General features: G+C 51.1%; 5 protein-coding genes across 5 annotated transcripts; 2 read left to right on the forward strand and 3 right to left on the reverse strand.

The window, feature by feature from the left end:
• Positions 1–565: 565 nt before the first annotated feature.
• MAM_06687 (glutamyl-tRNA synthetase) lies at positions 566–925 on the reverse strand (the record flags this gene model as incomplete). The annotated part of the gene is made up of 1 exon (XM_040825485.1): positions 566–925. One exon carries the CDS (start codon positions 923–925, stop codon positions 566–568), a length of 360 nt encoding a protein of 119 aa, XP_040676476.1.
• A 1,375-nt stretch (positions 926–2,300) lies between these two features.
• MAM_06688 (uncharacterized protein) lies at positions 2,301–2,959 on the forward strand (the record flags this gene model as incomplete). The annotated part of the gene is made up of 3 exons (XM_040825486.1): positions 2,301–2,333; positions 2,389–2,622; positions 2,690–2,959. The coding sequence occupies 3 exons, from the start codon at positions 2,301–2,303 to the stop codon at positions 2,957–2,959; spliced, it is 537 nt and encodes a 178-aa protein (XP_040676477.1).
• Positions 2,960–4,098: 1,139 nt separating this feature from the next.
• On the reverse strand, positions 4,099–6,617 carry MAM_06689 (14-3-3 domain protein; the record flags this gene model as incomplete). Its single annotated transcript, XM_040825487.1, has 2 exons — positions 4,099–5,169; positions 6,597–6,617. 2 exons carry the CDS (start codon positions 6,615–6,617, stop codon positions 4,099–4,101), a joined length of 1,092 nt encoding a protein of 363 aa, XP_040676478.1.
• Positions 6,618–8,658: 2,041 nt separating this feature from the next.
• Positions 8,659–12,113, reverse strand: MAM_06690 (Sterol-sensing domain protein; the record flags this gene model as incomplete). Its single annotated transcript, XM_040825488.1, has 2 exons — positions 8,659–9,575; positions 9,656–12,113. The coding sequence occupies 2 exons, from the start codon at positions 12,111–12,113 to the stop codon at positions 8,659–8,661; spliced, it is 3,375 nt and encodes a 1,124-aa protein (XP_040676479.1).
• A 1,351-nt stretch (positions 12,114–13,464) lies between these two features.
• On the forward strand, positions 13,465–14,901 carry MAM_06691 (transposase; the record flags this gene model as incomplete). The annotated part of the gene is made up of 1 exon (XM_040825489.1): positions 13,465–14,901. The coding sequence occupies one exon, from the start codon at positions 13,465–13,467 to the stop codon at positions 14,899–14,901; it is 1,437 nt and encodes a 478-aa protein (XP_040676480.1).
• Positions 14,902–15,009: the final 108 nt, after the last annotated feature.

Consider the following 15,009-nt stretch of genomic DNA (forward strand, 5'->3'; position numbering starts at 1 on the left):
GTTTGACAGATTTGATAAAGTCGGTCGGTGGGTGGCATGGCGACTTGAGCGGCTTGGTCTTGCATGGGAGAATGGAGAATGACGAAGAGATGCACTTGATTTTGTTCCATCGCAACTGGGATCTGGGCATTTCCAGCGGAAATTCACTTGGCTTACTTGAAATCCGCTCCACAAAGTCGCTGCCGTGTCCAACGCAAAACACAGATGGTGATGATGTAGTTGAAGGAATGTTGGCGGGGTCAGAGCCTCCAAGTACGACCTCACTGTTTGCCAGAGCTTCTACGTGCCGCATCGTTGTTGAACAAAGGGGCCAGAGAGTCTGCCTTGCCGCCGAGACATGTATGCTCAAGTCTGGAGAGGCAAGGGTACAAACGGATGACACGAACGTACGGAACAAAATACGGGATGGACTCTTGGGATTGCTTCTCGCCGTGACAGTACGAAATTAGTGGACTGTAACAGAGTCCGGGTCGGTATACCAAGCAGTGTCTGGCTAAAACTCACCGAGCTGACGCGTCGAGGCACAAAGGAGCCAGCAACGGAGGAACAAGGCGCGGTTGTCAATCTACGAGGCCTCGAGCGCTTTGGCTATCAGCACCCTGGCCCTCTCACTCAGGTCCATGCCCGACGCCAGCTTCTTCCCGTCGTCTGTCATCCTGCCCCATTTCTTTCTCAAAATACCCACCGCCTTGTCCTCGTCCATGTCTGACTTGGCCTCAAAGTCGTCAAGTTGGTCGTCGAGGAACACCAGACAGGCGACATCCTCGAGGACCTTGGGTTTCGGGGTCGGTGGAAAGGCCGTGGATGACAGGAGCGCCGAGACGCCGAGCGCGGCTTGGGATTTGTGCTTGGTCCGCCATGTCAGGTAGCCGGGGCGGGTTGGGGGGAAGCTGCGTCGCGGGAGTTCCCATCTATTTGGGGACATGGGGGTTTTCCTTTCTCAGCGCCGTGGTGCATGAGCAGGTTTTATTCGGTAGCAAATGGGGGATCGGATGGTGTATGCGATAGCTTTGGGCATTGAGGACCAGGACAGGACCGTAGGACTAGGGAGATTGCTTGGTTGGAGACGTACCGTCGGAAATGCTGCGCTCTGCATGCGAGTTGGAGGGCGGGTGAGGCTTCGGGGTACCGAGATTCAAGCCACGCTGTCATCTTTTGCGCGTAGTGCTTCGCTCGTACGGGACGGTTTGGGGGCCATCCGGCCCGTCTATCTGGGTTGGATCTTCGGAGTGAGCTTCGTCAATGAGTCGCAGCGCTTGCCCGTGGGCGGGAGACAAGTTTTGGGGAGCCATCTTTGCTGATGTCGAGGGAGCCTCTGAAGATCGTTTTTCTCTTTTTAGGGCCTTGAGCCGTGAGTCTGGCCAGTACCTACCGCGCTTGCCAGAAAGTCTGTGAACAATGGCGTATGGCTTTTCAAGTATTTGGATTGCGTTTATTCAGCCGGTTCAAGGTGCTCTTGAGATGAAGTTTGACAAACTCGCCGTCGTTTCCAGATGAGTAAGCGCATCTTGGTGGATCCCGATTGGGCGAGTACCTAAGTTAGTTACCTACTTAAGTAGGTACCCATGCCGCAGCAAAGTTCGCATGTCGACGCTGGGACATGCGATGTGCGTGCGATAGATTGAAAGTCGACGTGGATGGCCAGCTCTCCAGAGCGAGAAGACAGTAATGAGCACTCACTGGCACTCGGTAGGCTGGCAGTAATCCTACCAAGCAATGCAATTCATTGTTGATATGAGTACCATTTCACGTTCGTAGGCCAACGGCAGCTGGCAGCAAACGCGCGGCGTGCCAGCACATGCCTCTCCGTTTCTGAAAAATGCTGCTGCCTGGATATTTATTGTAGGTACCCAAGTACTGACCCCAGTACGAGTGACATGCTTCTTCTGCGCTTCTCCGTTGTTCTTGACTAGCTGCACTGCAAATACAACCAACCCTGGGCGATATATAACTACATCTCCTATACTGCCCACCCGTCTTCGCCTTACCTGACTCGTTCCACAGAGCCAGGACCGTTGACGGGTACAAGAACCAGTACAGGACTTGTACTCGTCACAGCGCGCCTCCATCTTGACGCCGTCATTTGTGTTTCCTGGCATACGTCATGAGGGAGGTATCCGAGGGGTTCGTATAGCCATGCCGCGGGAGATGAGGACAAGCACAAGACAGCTGCTAAGCTGCTACCACCGGTGGAGAGCCGACTGAATTCGATTCCTCGGACTCTGCCAAATCGGTTCTTGTCGAGGGGAAAGATCAGGCTATTGCTGTCTCCTCTGCGGACGAGAGTACTGGCACCAGCGATGGAAGCGCCACCGGCGACTCCGCCACTACTTGTGAGAAGCACCATCAGATCACTGTTTGCAAAAGAAGCTGTCTAAAAGGGGGCAGGCGGTGCTTGACGGTTGCGGTCAAGGTAGCCCCTCCGATTCAGACCTTTCATCAAGCTTTGCCGGTTCTTCTCCAACCGACAACTCCAGCGACACAAAGCCCTTTTGCAGAGGTAAAAACGCAAGGGATGCAACCGCCGACATTTCCAGCAAGTCGGACGCATCGTCCGAAAGCGATGCCCCGACGGTCGAGACCAGTTCTGGGCCCCAAACGTCAGATAAAAACGGCTCTTCTGTCAGCCCTGCTGATAGCTCTTTCGGTACTCAACAGGCAGAGGCCATGAGGGACCAAATCCCCCCAGGACTATGTCACTGATACTGATGCCGGCACGAAAGAGGACCATGAGGCTCGTCAGGCTAAAACGGCCAAGGTCGTGACACCAGCTGAAACGATCAGGCCAGGGACCCTCTCGGAACAAACTATCGACCCAAGTCTAGGGCGACAAAAGGACCACGAGTTGGCTTGGGAAGACAGGGCCATGAAGCTTCATTCCTACGATGACATCCTCTCCGACGACGGAACATCGTCCGAGTGGGTCTGCAAAGAGGACGAACGGAAGCGCCAGAAATGATATCTCTATGATCATGTCTACAGAACTCTCTACCCGGCGGATGCTCAAATCAGGGGCCACGGGCACTTGGCTGGGCGGGATCTTAATATGCTCGCAACTATCGCGTGCCTGCACACAACAAACAGGCTATTGGAAACGAAGGCAAACTTCACGAATGCCGCGGGTTCAGATGTACCTATTGCAGTTCTTCGTGATTAGTATGAAGGAGATTGGGCTACAAGAAAGGTCGTCGTCACAACGCTGTGCAGCAAAAGGAGTCCGCCGAGCGAGTCGAGAAATTAATTGACAGCGTCTCAATGGGAGGGGACAACTAATCATCAGTTTGAACTGGATTCGCCTAGAAAAAAAAGTCTGCTTTCGTCGCCTGCACACACTCTCCCATTGGTTGCCAAGGCTAGAAAGTCAAGAACAGATGCGCCATCTTTCGCAAGATTTAGGCTGTTTCAATTGAGAGGGTTTGTCATGGTGGGATAAAATAGACTGTAGACACGCCTGCAGAGTTGCAACAGTCCTCCAAAATGTGCCTCTGCCCCTTCCATATGAGACACATAAATATATAAACAAGATAACACTCCTATATGCAAACTCGTGATGCTCGCTTTCGTTCGAGATACAACAAACGATATCCAAAGGCTAAAAGTCTGCACCTCCAAGAATTAAAGAAAAAGAGAATTGTCGACGCCCATCTGAATGCAAGTATATAATGCCGCTGTGGTGCAAAGTGGTCACAGGCCGAAAATACCGCAACGTATGGCTCAAAATGCAATTAGTCGGAGCAGGAAATCGCAATGAGTAGGCTCCGTGACGAGCAACATGCCGTGATGAAGCGCGAAAAATCAATACTTTGCTGCATGGCCATTGCCTGGAACTACCTGACACAAAAATGAGGGTGGTCGATATTATATGCTTTTTGTCTTGTCTCTGTTCTTTTTGTCAAGGCCAAACTGACATCTTGTAGCAGGATGGTTGGTAGCCAACCTGGCCCACGAAAATGAGCCCTCAAACTGAGGGGTGGAGGAAGCATCAAAAAACTGAATGAAGCATCAACCGGCCTCGATTCAACGTTGTTTATGATGCACCAAATAAAACTGATGGGGGGTGATGCTGTGCGAGCGCCAGAGAATAGGAGGCCTCGTGCCTCATATAGGGTTTTCCATCCCCAGTGGACGGGCTTGTTTGGCGAAAAGGGCAGTACTCGACCCCTGGTCTCTATTTTGCGATGTCGTATCAGATGGAGCCAGGCCTCGCTTCATCATTCTGCCCAACACGGTGACAAGCTCGCATGCGTCATTAAACATGTCATCATCCATACCTTCAGTCGCGTCGTAAACTTCTGCAATTGTCTCTTTGGCAAGCTGACGGCTCGCCTTGGCATCGTGGACGCATTCATAGAGAAAAGCAGCGTACTCGGTCTTGACTGATAGCCGTAGCGAATGAGAACCCCACAGCAGCTCGTCTGCGAGCTTCACAGCTTCCTGAAAATGTTGATGGGCTGCAGGGAGATAATTCTGTTGCGGTAGCAGAAACGACGGTGGCAACAAGGCTACATGAGCTTCAAAACCTGGAGGCGGACCAACAGGCCCGCCCTCCAAAGGATGAGTAGGCTGAACAGACGAAGGCCTAGACGACGCATCCCCATCAGAACCAGAAGTCTCTCGTTTCTTATCCTGCGCGCCTGCTGCTGCTGCCAATGCCGCTTCTCTTGCTTCTGGTGTCCAGCTGGCTAGGTCGGAGACTGGAGGATGATTGTGAAAAAGAACAAATATGTGATGGAAGCTAGCGCGCAGCTTGTAAGCCAAGACCTTTAACTCGACATAATTGCCAACCATTGGGATGACGTATTGCTGAAGCATATTCAACCCCTCGCGAGACAGCCATATTATATGCAACACGCGCTTAAGAAACAAGGGCGATGCGGCAGGATCTGGCCTCCGAGATTTCTTGGAGGCCACAAGTTGCTGGGCAAGGTTGAGCGACAAGCCAAGAATTTTGTAGAGTATCGACGACAGGATAGGATTGTCTTGTTCGACAGCTTTGGCTAGTCTGCCCAAGAACTTTTGGTCAACCTCCGACGACGCCATCCAGTCTGACTGTGGCCAGAAAGTGCTTGGTCCCGCCGCAGGCTCTTGCTGTCGGCCTTGAATCTTGGCAATCCGAGCTGATGGAAATAAAGCCGCGTCAAGTCGAGGGACAGGTCCCTCTACATGTTTCTAAGAGAGTGTATGGTCAGAAGGGGAATCAATGACTGGGGTTTTTGATCCAGGATACGGGGGTGGCTCTGGGGTCGGCCAGCAGCTTCGCACGCCAGGAGGGATGCCGACAGGGTCCCAGGCGAATTGGGACTAACGGGACAAGAAACAACAGATTATTCTCATGTGCGAGGAGGGAGCTTGACAGCTGGCGTGACTTGATTGGAGCACAAGAAACGAATGTTAGGGAGGGTACGGAATAGTGAAGGGAGCAGGCAAGGCTAGAGACAGACGGGCTGGAGTGAATATTGGGCGTCGGGACACGGAGTGCATCAAGTCTTGAGCGCCAGGAGAGAGGACTGGTCAATCCAGCGGGCAACATCTCGTTCGTAGGTGAGAGGGGTACCAACCAAGGCAAAATGACGGTCCTTGGATAATGCGGTCAGGACGGGCAAAGAGCAGATGCTTTCGTGGGCGGCGCCGTGGGAACGATGCTCGGGGTTTCCTCGACCAGGCTCTGCAGGCTCGAGTGAAGGTGCAAGATCCCACCTGGCATATAAGCCATCGAAGAAGAAGGCGTTACAAATTCCTAGGTCCGAACATCAAGGAAACACAAACACCACGGTCTGTTGTGGCTGTCCATCTGGTAGCCCGCAACTCGGGCCAGGATACCCCAAACACCGCATCCCTGAGCACTAGCACTAGCACTAGCATCCCGTCATCGTGGAGGCAGAAAAGGATGGGACAATAATGGAGTGATGAATAATGGGCAGGAAAGTCTTCGTTGTCGTCCCCTGTCACCGGCTCACAGCCCTGGTCGGGCCATGGTTAACCTCGCCGTATTGCCAGTGGGTCGATTGGGGGCGGTGAAGGCTCACGTCAACATCTTCTCAGATACCGTGTATTCGCCCTTGATGAATATCCATGACGAGAACGGAACCTCCAATGTCCTCTTCAAGAATGGGTATTGTAATTTTCCGTATTTGTGTGGTTAAGAAGACCAAGGGGAGTGGACTCGTTGGTCTTGGAAGACACTCGTCAACAAGGAATGCATGGCAGTATGACCTGCCCGAGATGTTCTCAGAGATGCGGCTATGATGACGGACGGACAGATATGCGGCGTCAATAATCGCAAAAAGTGCAACAAGGTTCCAAGCCGAGCCCACCATGACAAGCAGCAGCGAACTCGATTTATTGCATGTCCCGTCGACGCACCCTCGGGGACGTGTGTGTAGCGAGCATCTCGATCGAGCCCATGCAAATTTGGCCCACGGCGCACAAAGTAGTCTTCGGCCACCGGACTTGGGCATTGACGATGATGCCGTTGGTGTAGGCGTTGGGGTGGACGTTGGCGATGGCGATAGGGGTTGCGGCGTGGAGAAAGGTTTGTGAGGCACTCGAGAGACGCGAGGAGACGCGAGGAGACGCGAGGAGACTTTCCGACTCACAGCAGTAGCAACTTGTGCCATTGGGACTTTTCTGTCAAATGGCGTGGCTTGAGATTCGTCCTGTTGCTCGTACCAACTTCCAGAAGCTGGGCTGGCACCAGCATCAGCGGCGGCGATGCAGACAGACGCCTGAGGCAGACAGACGGATGTGTGAGGCGCAATTTGGGTTGCGCAACAGCGGCTCAAACCCAGCGTTTCAGTTTGTCACCAACCGACGGTGACGAGTCGAAGTTCAATCCTGGTGAGCTGCGGTCTAGCTAACCGGCACGGACGAGGCGTGTCCAGAGCCTCAAAACGTCGACTGTTGACAAACTTGCGGTAAGGGTTGGGTTGGGTCTACGAATTGATTGCTCTGATGACGTCGGCCAGTCCGTGTGAACTCGATTGACCTTGGATCCTTGATGAGCCCGGGTTTGGGTACATGGCTGGCTGGCGGGTTAGCGCCAGCTTTGAGACGATGACCCAACTGCGTACTCCGTACCGAGCGACTACCGGCGATTCAATTGACCTCGAGCGCGGCCAAGTTGCACGTGCGGCATCTGGGAAGACACCACGACCAAGGCCGGAGGAGGGAAGCCGACTGGCGAGTTCAGGTCTGACAAAAAGTCGCCTTGTGGTGAGGACCCGTGAGCGTTGAACATGTGCCGCGGATCCGCAAAGCCAAGCTACAACTACTAGTAGTCCTGCGTCGTTGCATTAAAGTACCAGGCAACTACACTACCTTTAAGTGCCTCAAGTAAGTACTTTAAGTAGGTACCTAGTTACCAAGTACCCAAGGCTCCTGTCTAGGTAGTTTATTATTCCGCACAACAAAACACCCTTGTCGCGATTTTACCGCCTTTTCTTTCCCTTCTTCCTTGCTTCCATCCTTTCTTCCCTCCTATATCTTTTTTTTTTTGGCTTATCCTTGCCTGTTGTTGCCCACGTCACATACGCGCAGCCAAGACAGCCCCTCAATTCCCACGTTTACTTAAGTACTCAAGTTGTTGATTACTCAGCCCAATTGCTCTTGCAAACTTGTGTGTGTCGTTTCAATCTCCGAGGTAGCAGTAGCGAATAGGGCTGATGCTTTTCCGCATCCAGCCATGGTCTGTGTTTCACAGACCTGGCTGGGCACTTTCTAAGTACCTGAGAAGTACCTAGTGGCTGGTTACACAGAGTCACCGCCACCAAACTCCCCAGCCAACTGAGAGGGGGTAGCAAAATAACCCCACACTCATTCGTCGGGTACTTAAGTGCTGAAGTACTCATGGATTGGCCCTCGCTCAGTCTGCTGGTCATTGCGCCAACCTGTCCACTGCCCTCCCCAGGACCTAAGTTAAGTAAGTTAAGTACTTAAGTACCTAAGTAGGTACGTAGCGAGTAGGTGAGTACGTACCCGAGTCTTCGAGTTTATCCGAGACACATCATCCAAAGCATAAAGAGACGTCCCGTGTAACCAACCCCAAGTATCATGCAACTTCCACAATGTGTATTACTACTCCGCTGCGCGTTAACGTGAACGTCGTGGAAAACAGCCTCTGTGCATAACCCAACTTTGGTTGGTTACACAGTTTAGGCGCCCACCGGCCCCAGCCTTTGGACTCCTGTCGGCCCAGCCCTCTCCATTTCTGAAACCTTCCTCATCACGGCAGGCAATTGCATGTCGAATTCGGAGCAGGGCAAGATGCCGAGTCTGCCGCGGTTGTGGCATGATTTCAACACCATACTCCGTACTCCGTACAGCTAGTGTTAATTACTACGTACGCCGTCTTACCATCCACCGCATCAATTAACCAGTTTCGTTCTCCTCCGCCTCATTGAGACATGATAATACATCATTGCCACCCGTTGACCTTCTCTCGTCTCAGTCTTCTTCGTAGACTCTGTCCGCATAGTTTTCGGGAGACTGAACAGATTGAATTGGAATTCTATACCACTCACAGGCGTGGCCGTACTATTCTCCTGCCATACTACCTCCCTTAAGTAGGCAGCAATATTATAATATCAGCGCAATATGACGATGGCCGGCCAAAATTAGAAACAAGCCTTTTGGCTCATGACTTCCGGAAGCGCGCAACTTTCAGCACGGTGCTTTGGTCCTTGCTGCTTGTCCTAGTTTGCGGCGCCGACTTGACGTATTCATCAAAGCGCCATAACTGTCATTCTCCGGATCGACATCAAACCGCTCAAGGGGACCAGACGTCACGAGCTTGATGACATTGCCAAATGCAAATGCAACAGATCGAAGACCTACTGCGACTTTCGGCCCTATTTCTGACACCACCAAGTGATTTGACTCATCTCCTAGTTCGAGTAGAGGTCGGCATTCTTCCAGATCTGGCTTATTGCAGGGTGAAGTTACCCATACTTCCCAGCTCGCAAAGCAGTACTGATTGTTCTGTCCGGTTGTGCGCCTTCGTCGCAAAGTTGAGCCCATGTTGCTGGTCCCCTTGTACGTTTGGTTAACTCGCCGTATGCCAACTACACTACCGTCTGAGAGCACATGCCACGTTCCCGGGTTCTTAACTCGCTTCTTCACTTCTTTTGCTGACTCGCAAGCGCACCCATCGTCATTTATCTTGCTGTCGGGACTCTGGAGATGGATAAACTCGCAGTCATCTGTGGGAACATAGGCTTGCAACACGCAATCGCCTGTCTCGGTCCCAACGTAGCACAAGTTTAGAGATGCTAATCCCATCAAACCTGGTTTGGAAACAGGGCCTGAATAAGTGCACTGAAGGGAGCGAGGAATCATCCTCTCTGTATGAAGGGTTCGGAGCACCTCTCCCTCTTCAGAACTTATAAGGTAGACGCAATTGCTTGCTGCCAGTGCGAACACGCCGAGAGGAGACAATGGAACGATCTGGGAGATTGCACCCACGTCCGAGGACTTCAAATCCAAAAGTCGGGTGTTCCACGGTGACTCTTGTCGGATGCCAATGTAGACATGTCCCCGTTTGGAGACCATGGCAATTGATATAGTCGCTTCAGGCCTGCCTATTTACAAACGATGATTAGTCAAAGTGCTTTCAATATCACCAAGGGGAGGGGGGTTTGGGGGCAAAAGCCTAACGTACTCTTCTTGATCAGGGCACAAGCTAGTGCCAAGGGTTCAGGGCAGATAGAACTGACGCTTTGAACATTCTGCGTCCCTGCGGTAACTTGGACCATTGTGCCATTGTGGTGGATTAGTACAATGGTTGGCTTGTCACTATCAGAAGTAGGATCGAAGAAAAGTGCAGCCGGCTTTTGCGAAGAGCTTTCTAAAGGCATAGATCCGCCCCATCTTTGTTCTACCAGGTTCCAAAATGAAACCCTGGACGTCGATAATAATGCCAGCCAAGTCGATGCGCCATCAATTGACATTCCCAATATAGGGAACGGGCACAACTCGCTATCACTCCCATCGGCAACAACGTAATTATATCCCCGTCCTCGAATGTTCCAAACTTGGACAACTCTGTCCAAACCTACGGAAACAATGTGCCCCGCTTTTGACTTGCTCAGCAAAGCGACGTCAAGAATGTGGCCACCTCTCATAGAATGGACTGAAACTAAAGGAGTGTCATCCTGCTTCCCGTCATTCCCCAGTTCTGCATCTTCGCCCCATAAAAGATAGTTTATGAGCAACCGAAGAGCTGCGATTATCACGACAACTATAACAACGAAGCGCGATAGCTGGTGGTGAACAAAATCGTATACGGCAGGTAACAGTGTGGGCTCCTTGCTGTGCGGCATCCGATCTGAGTCTCGCTTCACGAAAACAAGAGGCTCAAAAACTCTGGCCACGTAACTGTAGGCTCCAGGTTTAATCAACCGAATAATTTCCTCGGCTGTCTCATGGTCTTGATTCCTCAGCCATGAGGTATGGCTTCTGGCCTGATGCAGGCCTTGCAGTAGTGACGAGTCCGGGGTTGGGAGGTCATTGTCGGTGCCTCTATAAAGGCGCAAAAGTTTGCGAAACATGTTATCATCGCCAAAGAAATGCCACTGGGCAATAATGACGAAACCGAGCATGACCACAGTCCCCGCGAGCCTGGTTGACCAAGCAATGTTTCCCTGAAAGAAACCGTCGGACAACGGGCCACGGCTGTTCCCGTGGTATTTGCGTTGACTCTGTCGCAAAGCAGCCTTGGCAAGAGCATCACCTAGCTCCATGCGCCTTACGTCAACACTAAGGACAGACAGGAAGAAGGTGGAAAGATAAAAAAAGTCGAAGACGATTGCGACAGCGGCAAAGATACAAAACGCCGATACCCCGGGCGAGACCACGCGAGATAGACCAACAAGGATCAGGACGTTCTGCAGCGAACAAACCAGAGCCGTATGCGCAGTTTGACCAAATGCATGGCCGATTCTGTTACTTGTGCTATCCTGGGACGGCGTGAGAATGACTGCATTGATGAGTCGAAAGATATTCTCCAGACTCATGGACAGCACGACAAGAGGATAGGCCGCCTGTGGGATGCGGGATAGGTCGAAATTGAATATAGCGCAAATCGCGAAGCTTGACATGATGGAGAAGGTTATTTGAGTGATAATCGTCACGATGAGCCCGATTTTCGACTTGACTGCTCGCAGCTTCGACAGGCTCATGAGAAGATAGAACACGGCAAAGCCGTACGCCAACGCCAGGCTAAGGATATCCTGTGGTGATATAGGTCGAAATTGGAATTCGTACAGCTGACTCCTCGCATATCTTCCATCAGATGGGTAGACGTCAAATATGTCTGAGACTTTCTCGGGCAAAGACAGGGCCCTTCTTTCCCATTCTCGGCCAACGGGTGAGTCACCCAGGCAAAGGAGGGTGATGACAATAGCATCAGCAGCAACTAGACGCCGGTCTTCAAAGCGCTTACCGCTGAAAACAACCGAGTGTCGTAGCGTAGTATTGGCGAAGTTGGACTGATTTTTTTTATCGTTAATCGTGGAAAGTATGTCAAGGTCGGCCAGCAAGCTGTCTAGAGAGCTATGCCAATAAAGCAATGGCGAATGGAAAAACCATGACTGGTTCGTGAGGCCGTTCGAAATGTGCAGGGCGTTACGCTGGGCCAAGGAGAGCTGGTCGTCATTTTCGCGCTTGGCCAAATTGTTTGACACATCTCGAGGACTAAAAAATTTGGTCTCACCGAGCAATTCGTCCTGAAGTTCCAGGGCTGAGGCCAGCAAGTCGGCATTGAGAGCTTCCATGTAACTAGAATGAACCCAAATAGACCTCATACTTATGTCTGGCTCTACCGCAGCATCATATGTGAGCGGTTGGGCCACCGTCCAAGCATGATGAGGTAGGTAAGAGGCGCCATTGACAAAATCACTAGTAAATAGATACGGGATGGGGTAGACGAGGATCGTGGCTACAGTTGCCGAGATGAGGAGGGCAGTGACGACGTGGCCAGCGACGTATCGACCATATCGAGTAAAGCCACTCCGGAGGGAATGTGATGGTGCGAGATCTGGAGGTTTAGTGGTCCTGGCAGCATTGTTAACGAATTGATCGAAGCGTGGATGCGTCGAAAGGCGGCAGCCATGACCCATGGGCCATGGACGTGGCTGGTTGCAGCATACCCTCGTAATGGATAGAGAAGGTACCAAATCATGGCGCAATATGGGACACGCCGTGCCTCTAGATGGACATGAATTAGATCTGGGGTCGATATGTTACATATGGGAGCCGGTGGCAATCAGGTGCCGTCGTTACTGGTGTGCTTTGGTAGACGGGGTTGTCAACACCGAGGACTAATCGCACGCTTAAGTACAGCGCGGTCCGCGAGTCTTTAAATAGACCGACGAAGCCCTTGCATCTTGTTCTGACGTAGGGTGTAGATTTTGTAGTATTTATTCGAGCAATGATATCCGCAGTCAGCACTTGAGCCCAATTCGTCTAAAACTGGTAAGTACAATGCACTCGTCGTGCTTGAGCTGGGGACATGCAGGTAATGCGACTCCAGAGCAAGAGACAACGTGTCGCATCACAGTCTCGATAGCCAGGGAGGTAGGTTGAAGGGCGCATCAACTGGTGTCTAATTGCCTGTCAATATTTTGCTGATAGCCGATGGTCGACGGTCGATGGTTGATGGCTGATAATTGATGATTGATGATTGATGATGGTCGACATTGGCAGGTGGCGGCATGCTGGAGCAACGACGGAACTAAAGTTTCGCTCAGATTGTCAAGGTCGATTTTGCCCGAACTTGACACCCACAATGGGAGCTAGCTGGTGAGGGATGGATCCTAGTGTGGCGGCCGGGTTGATGGATCTAAGCCAGAGGTGTTCAATCTTTCCTTCCTATAGATCCCAGGCATTTGACTCGAGAGTTGGCCCGGAGTCGCTGCCCAACACGGATGCCAGCTTTCAATTTTAATGAGCTCGACGACTGGTTTATGGGTCAGCAAAGGCGTTCTCGTTGTGAGTGCTGCGGCTGGTGCATTCGAGGGGAACTGTCAGTGAGTACGGAGCAGGCACGTCAGGTTACAGGTACTTCGCTACGGAATCTAACTACTCCGTAGCAAGTACCGACATCATCATGCTTGCAGCCGGCTTTGTGGTGGGTCCAACCATGGAATTTATCGCACACAAGCGGGCACAGATGCACAGGTCACAATGTGACATACTGAGAAGCAAAAGAGCCCTATTTGTACGTTATAACGAGCGTGCGAGAGAGAGTCGGAGCGCATTATCAAGCTCTTGAGGCCGAGTTCCCAATGCTTGGGCTGTCTCCCCGTCGGTGCTGAGTCACATTGAGGGGGGGTTCACCTAATCGTGCCCGCCCCACTTTATGTGGTTCGGCTAGCAAAAGCCCTCACCACCAAAGGTGGTGCTCGACAGCAAGGCGGGCCGGACACCAAGGCGGGCCAATTTTCAACCTAGACGCGTTGAACCGCGAAAATGGCTGCAACTAGCGTCCAAACGGCAAAAAGCGATGTCGAATTACGTGTCAACGAGGCTCTTGAGTATATTGAGGAAAATCCAGGTGCAAAAATTCGCTCTGTGGCGAAGAAATTCAACGTGCCTCGTAGCCGGCTTCAACGACGTGCTAACGGCGTTCCTGCTAGGAAAGGCCATCCAGCAAGAAATACAATGCTTTCACGAGAAGAGGAAGTTGCTTTATGTAACTATATCGATCGCCTTGATAAGGCCAACTTCGCTGTACGACCTGAATTCATTACAGATGCTGCAAATTACATCCTAAAAGAGAGGGCATCGTCAACTGCCCCGCCTAGGCAAGTTGGAACGCGATGGACTACACGCTTTATCCAGCGGCATCACTATCATAAAGGTCTTCAAAAAAAGATTGATTCAAGTCGAAAAGCTTCAGAAGATGTGACAAGAGCTCTTTCTTATTACAACAAGCTTAAAGAGGCTATTCAGCAGTACGGAGTCCCTCCTGAAGATATCTGGAATATGGATGAGACTGGCTTTCGTATTGGAATGGGAAAGGACCATTTAGTTGTTACAAAGCGAAGAAGAGCGCATCTATTTTCAATGCCAGAAAACAGGGAGACTGCAACAGCAATAGAATGCATTTCTGCTGGCGGCAAAGTTATTCCTGCCTTTCTTATCCTTACAGGGCAAAAACACATGGAGTCCTGGTATCGGATAAAGGAGCTTGAAGCTAATACCAAAATAACAGTCTCACCAACCGGCTTTACGAATGACGAAATTGCAGTTGCTTGGATACAGCATTTTCAGGAATTTGCAACGCCAATAGGCAGATATCGCCTTTTAATCCTAGATGGCCACGGATCACACCATACAATTGAATTCGTTGAATACTGCGAACAGCACGATATAATTCCCTTTGCGTTGCCCTCGCACCTTACACACATCCTTCAACCTCTTGATGTTGTGATATTTCAGCCACTAAAGCATTATCATGCAAAGGCGTTGGATATCATTGTTCGAGACGGCGTGTTGAATATTACAAAGATTGAATTCCTTGCTTGCATTCAAGCTGTACGAAAACAAGCTTTCAAGACTACTACTATTCTCACAGCCTTTCGAAAAACTGGAATTTCACCCTACAATCCACAGCCTGTAATTGAGGCCCTTGAACAACGAGCTGCAATTTACACATCAACACCATCGCCGCCGCCGTTATATCACAACAACTCTTCCGACTTTGAGACGCCCACAACACTCAGGCAGATAAATAAGGTTGCCAACAAGCTAGGGGAGGTATTAGAAGACGATACAGACAAAATTGGCTTCAACTTGTTGGCTCCACTTTTCCTGCTGAGGCGATCGAGATTCGACACAACTACTGACGAGCTCGAAAACGAAAACACGAACACGACTGCGATATTGCCAATGGTATCACGGTGAATTTCAAGCCATGGGCTGTGACGAAGTTTTGTGCGAGATTCGGGACTAGGAAATTGCATTCGCTTGTATTTTCTCGAGCTCAGTTTTCGCATAATCACCCAAGTTAGC

Source organism: Metarhizium album, assembly GCF_000804445.1.
Source record: "Metarhizium album ARSEF 1941 chromosome Unknown scaffold_23, whole genome shotgun sequence".
Taxonomy (NCBI): domain Eukaryota; kingdom Fungi; phylum Ascomycota; class Sordariomycetes; order Hypocreales; family Clavicipitaceae; genus Metarhizium; species Metarhizium album.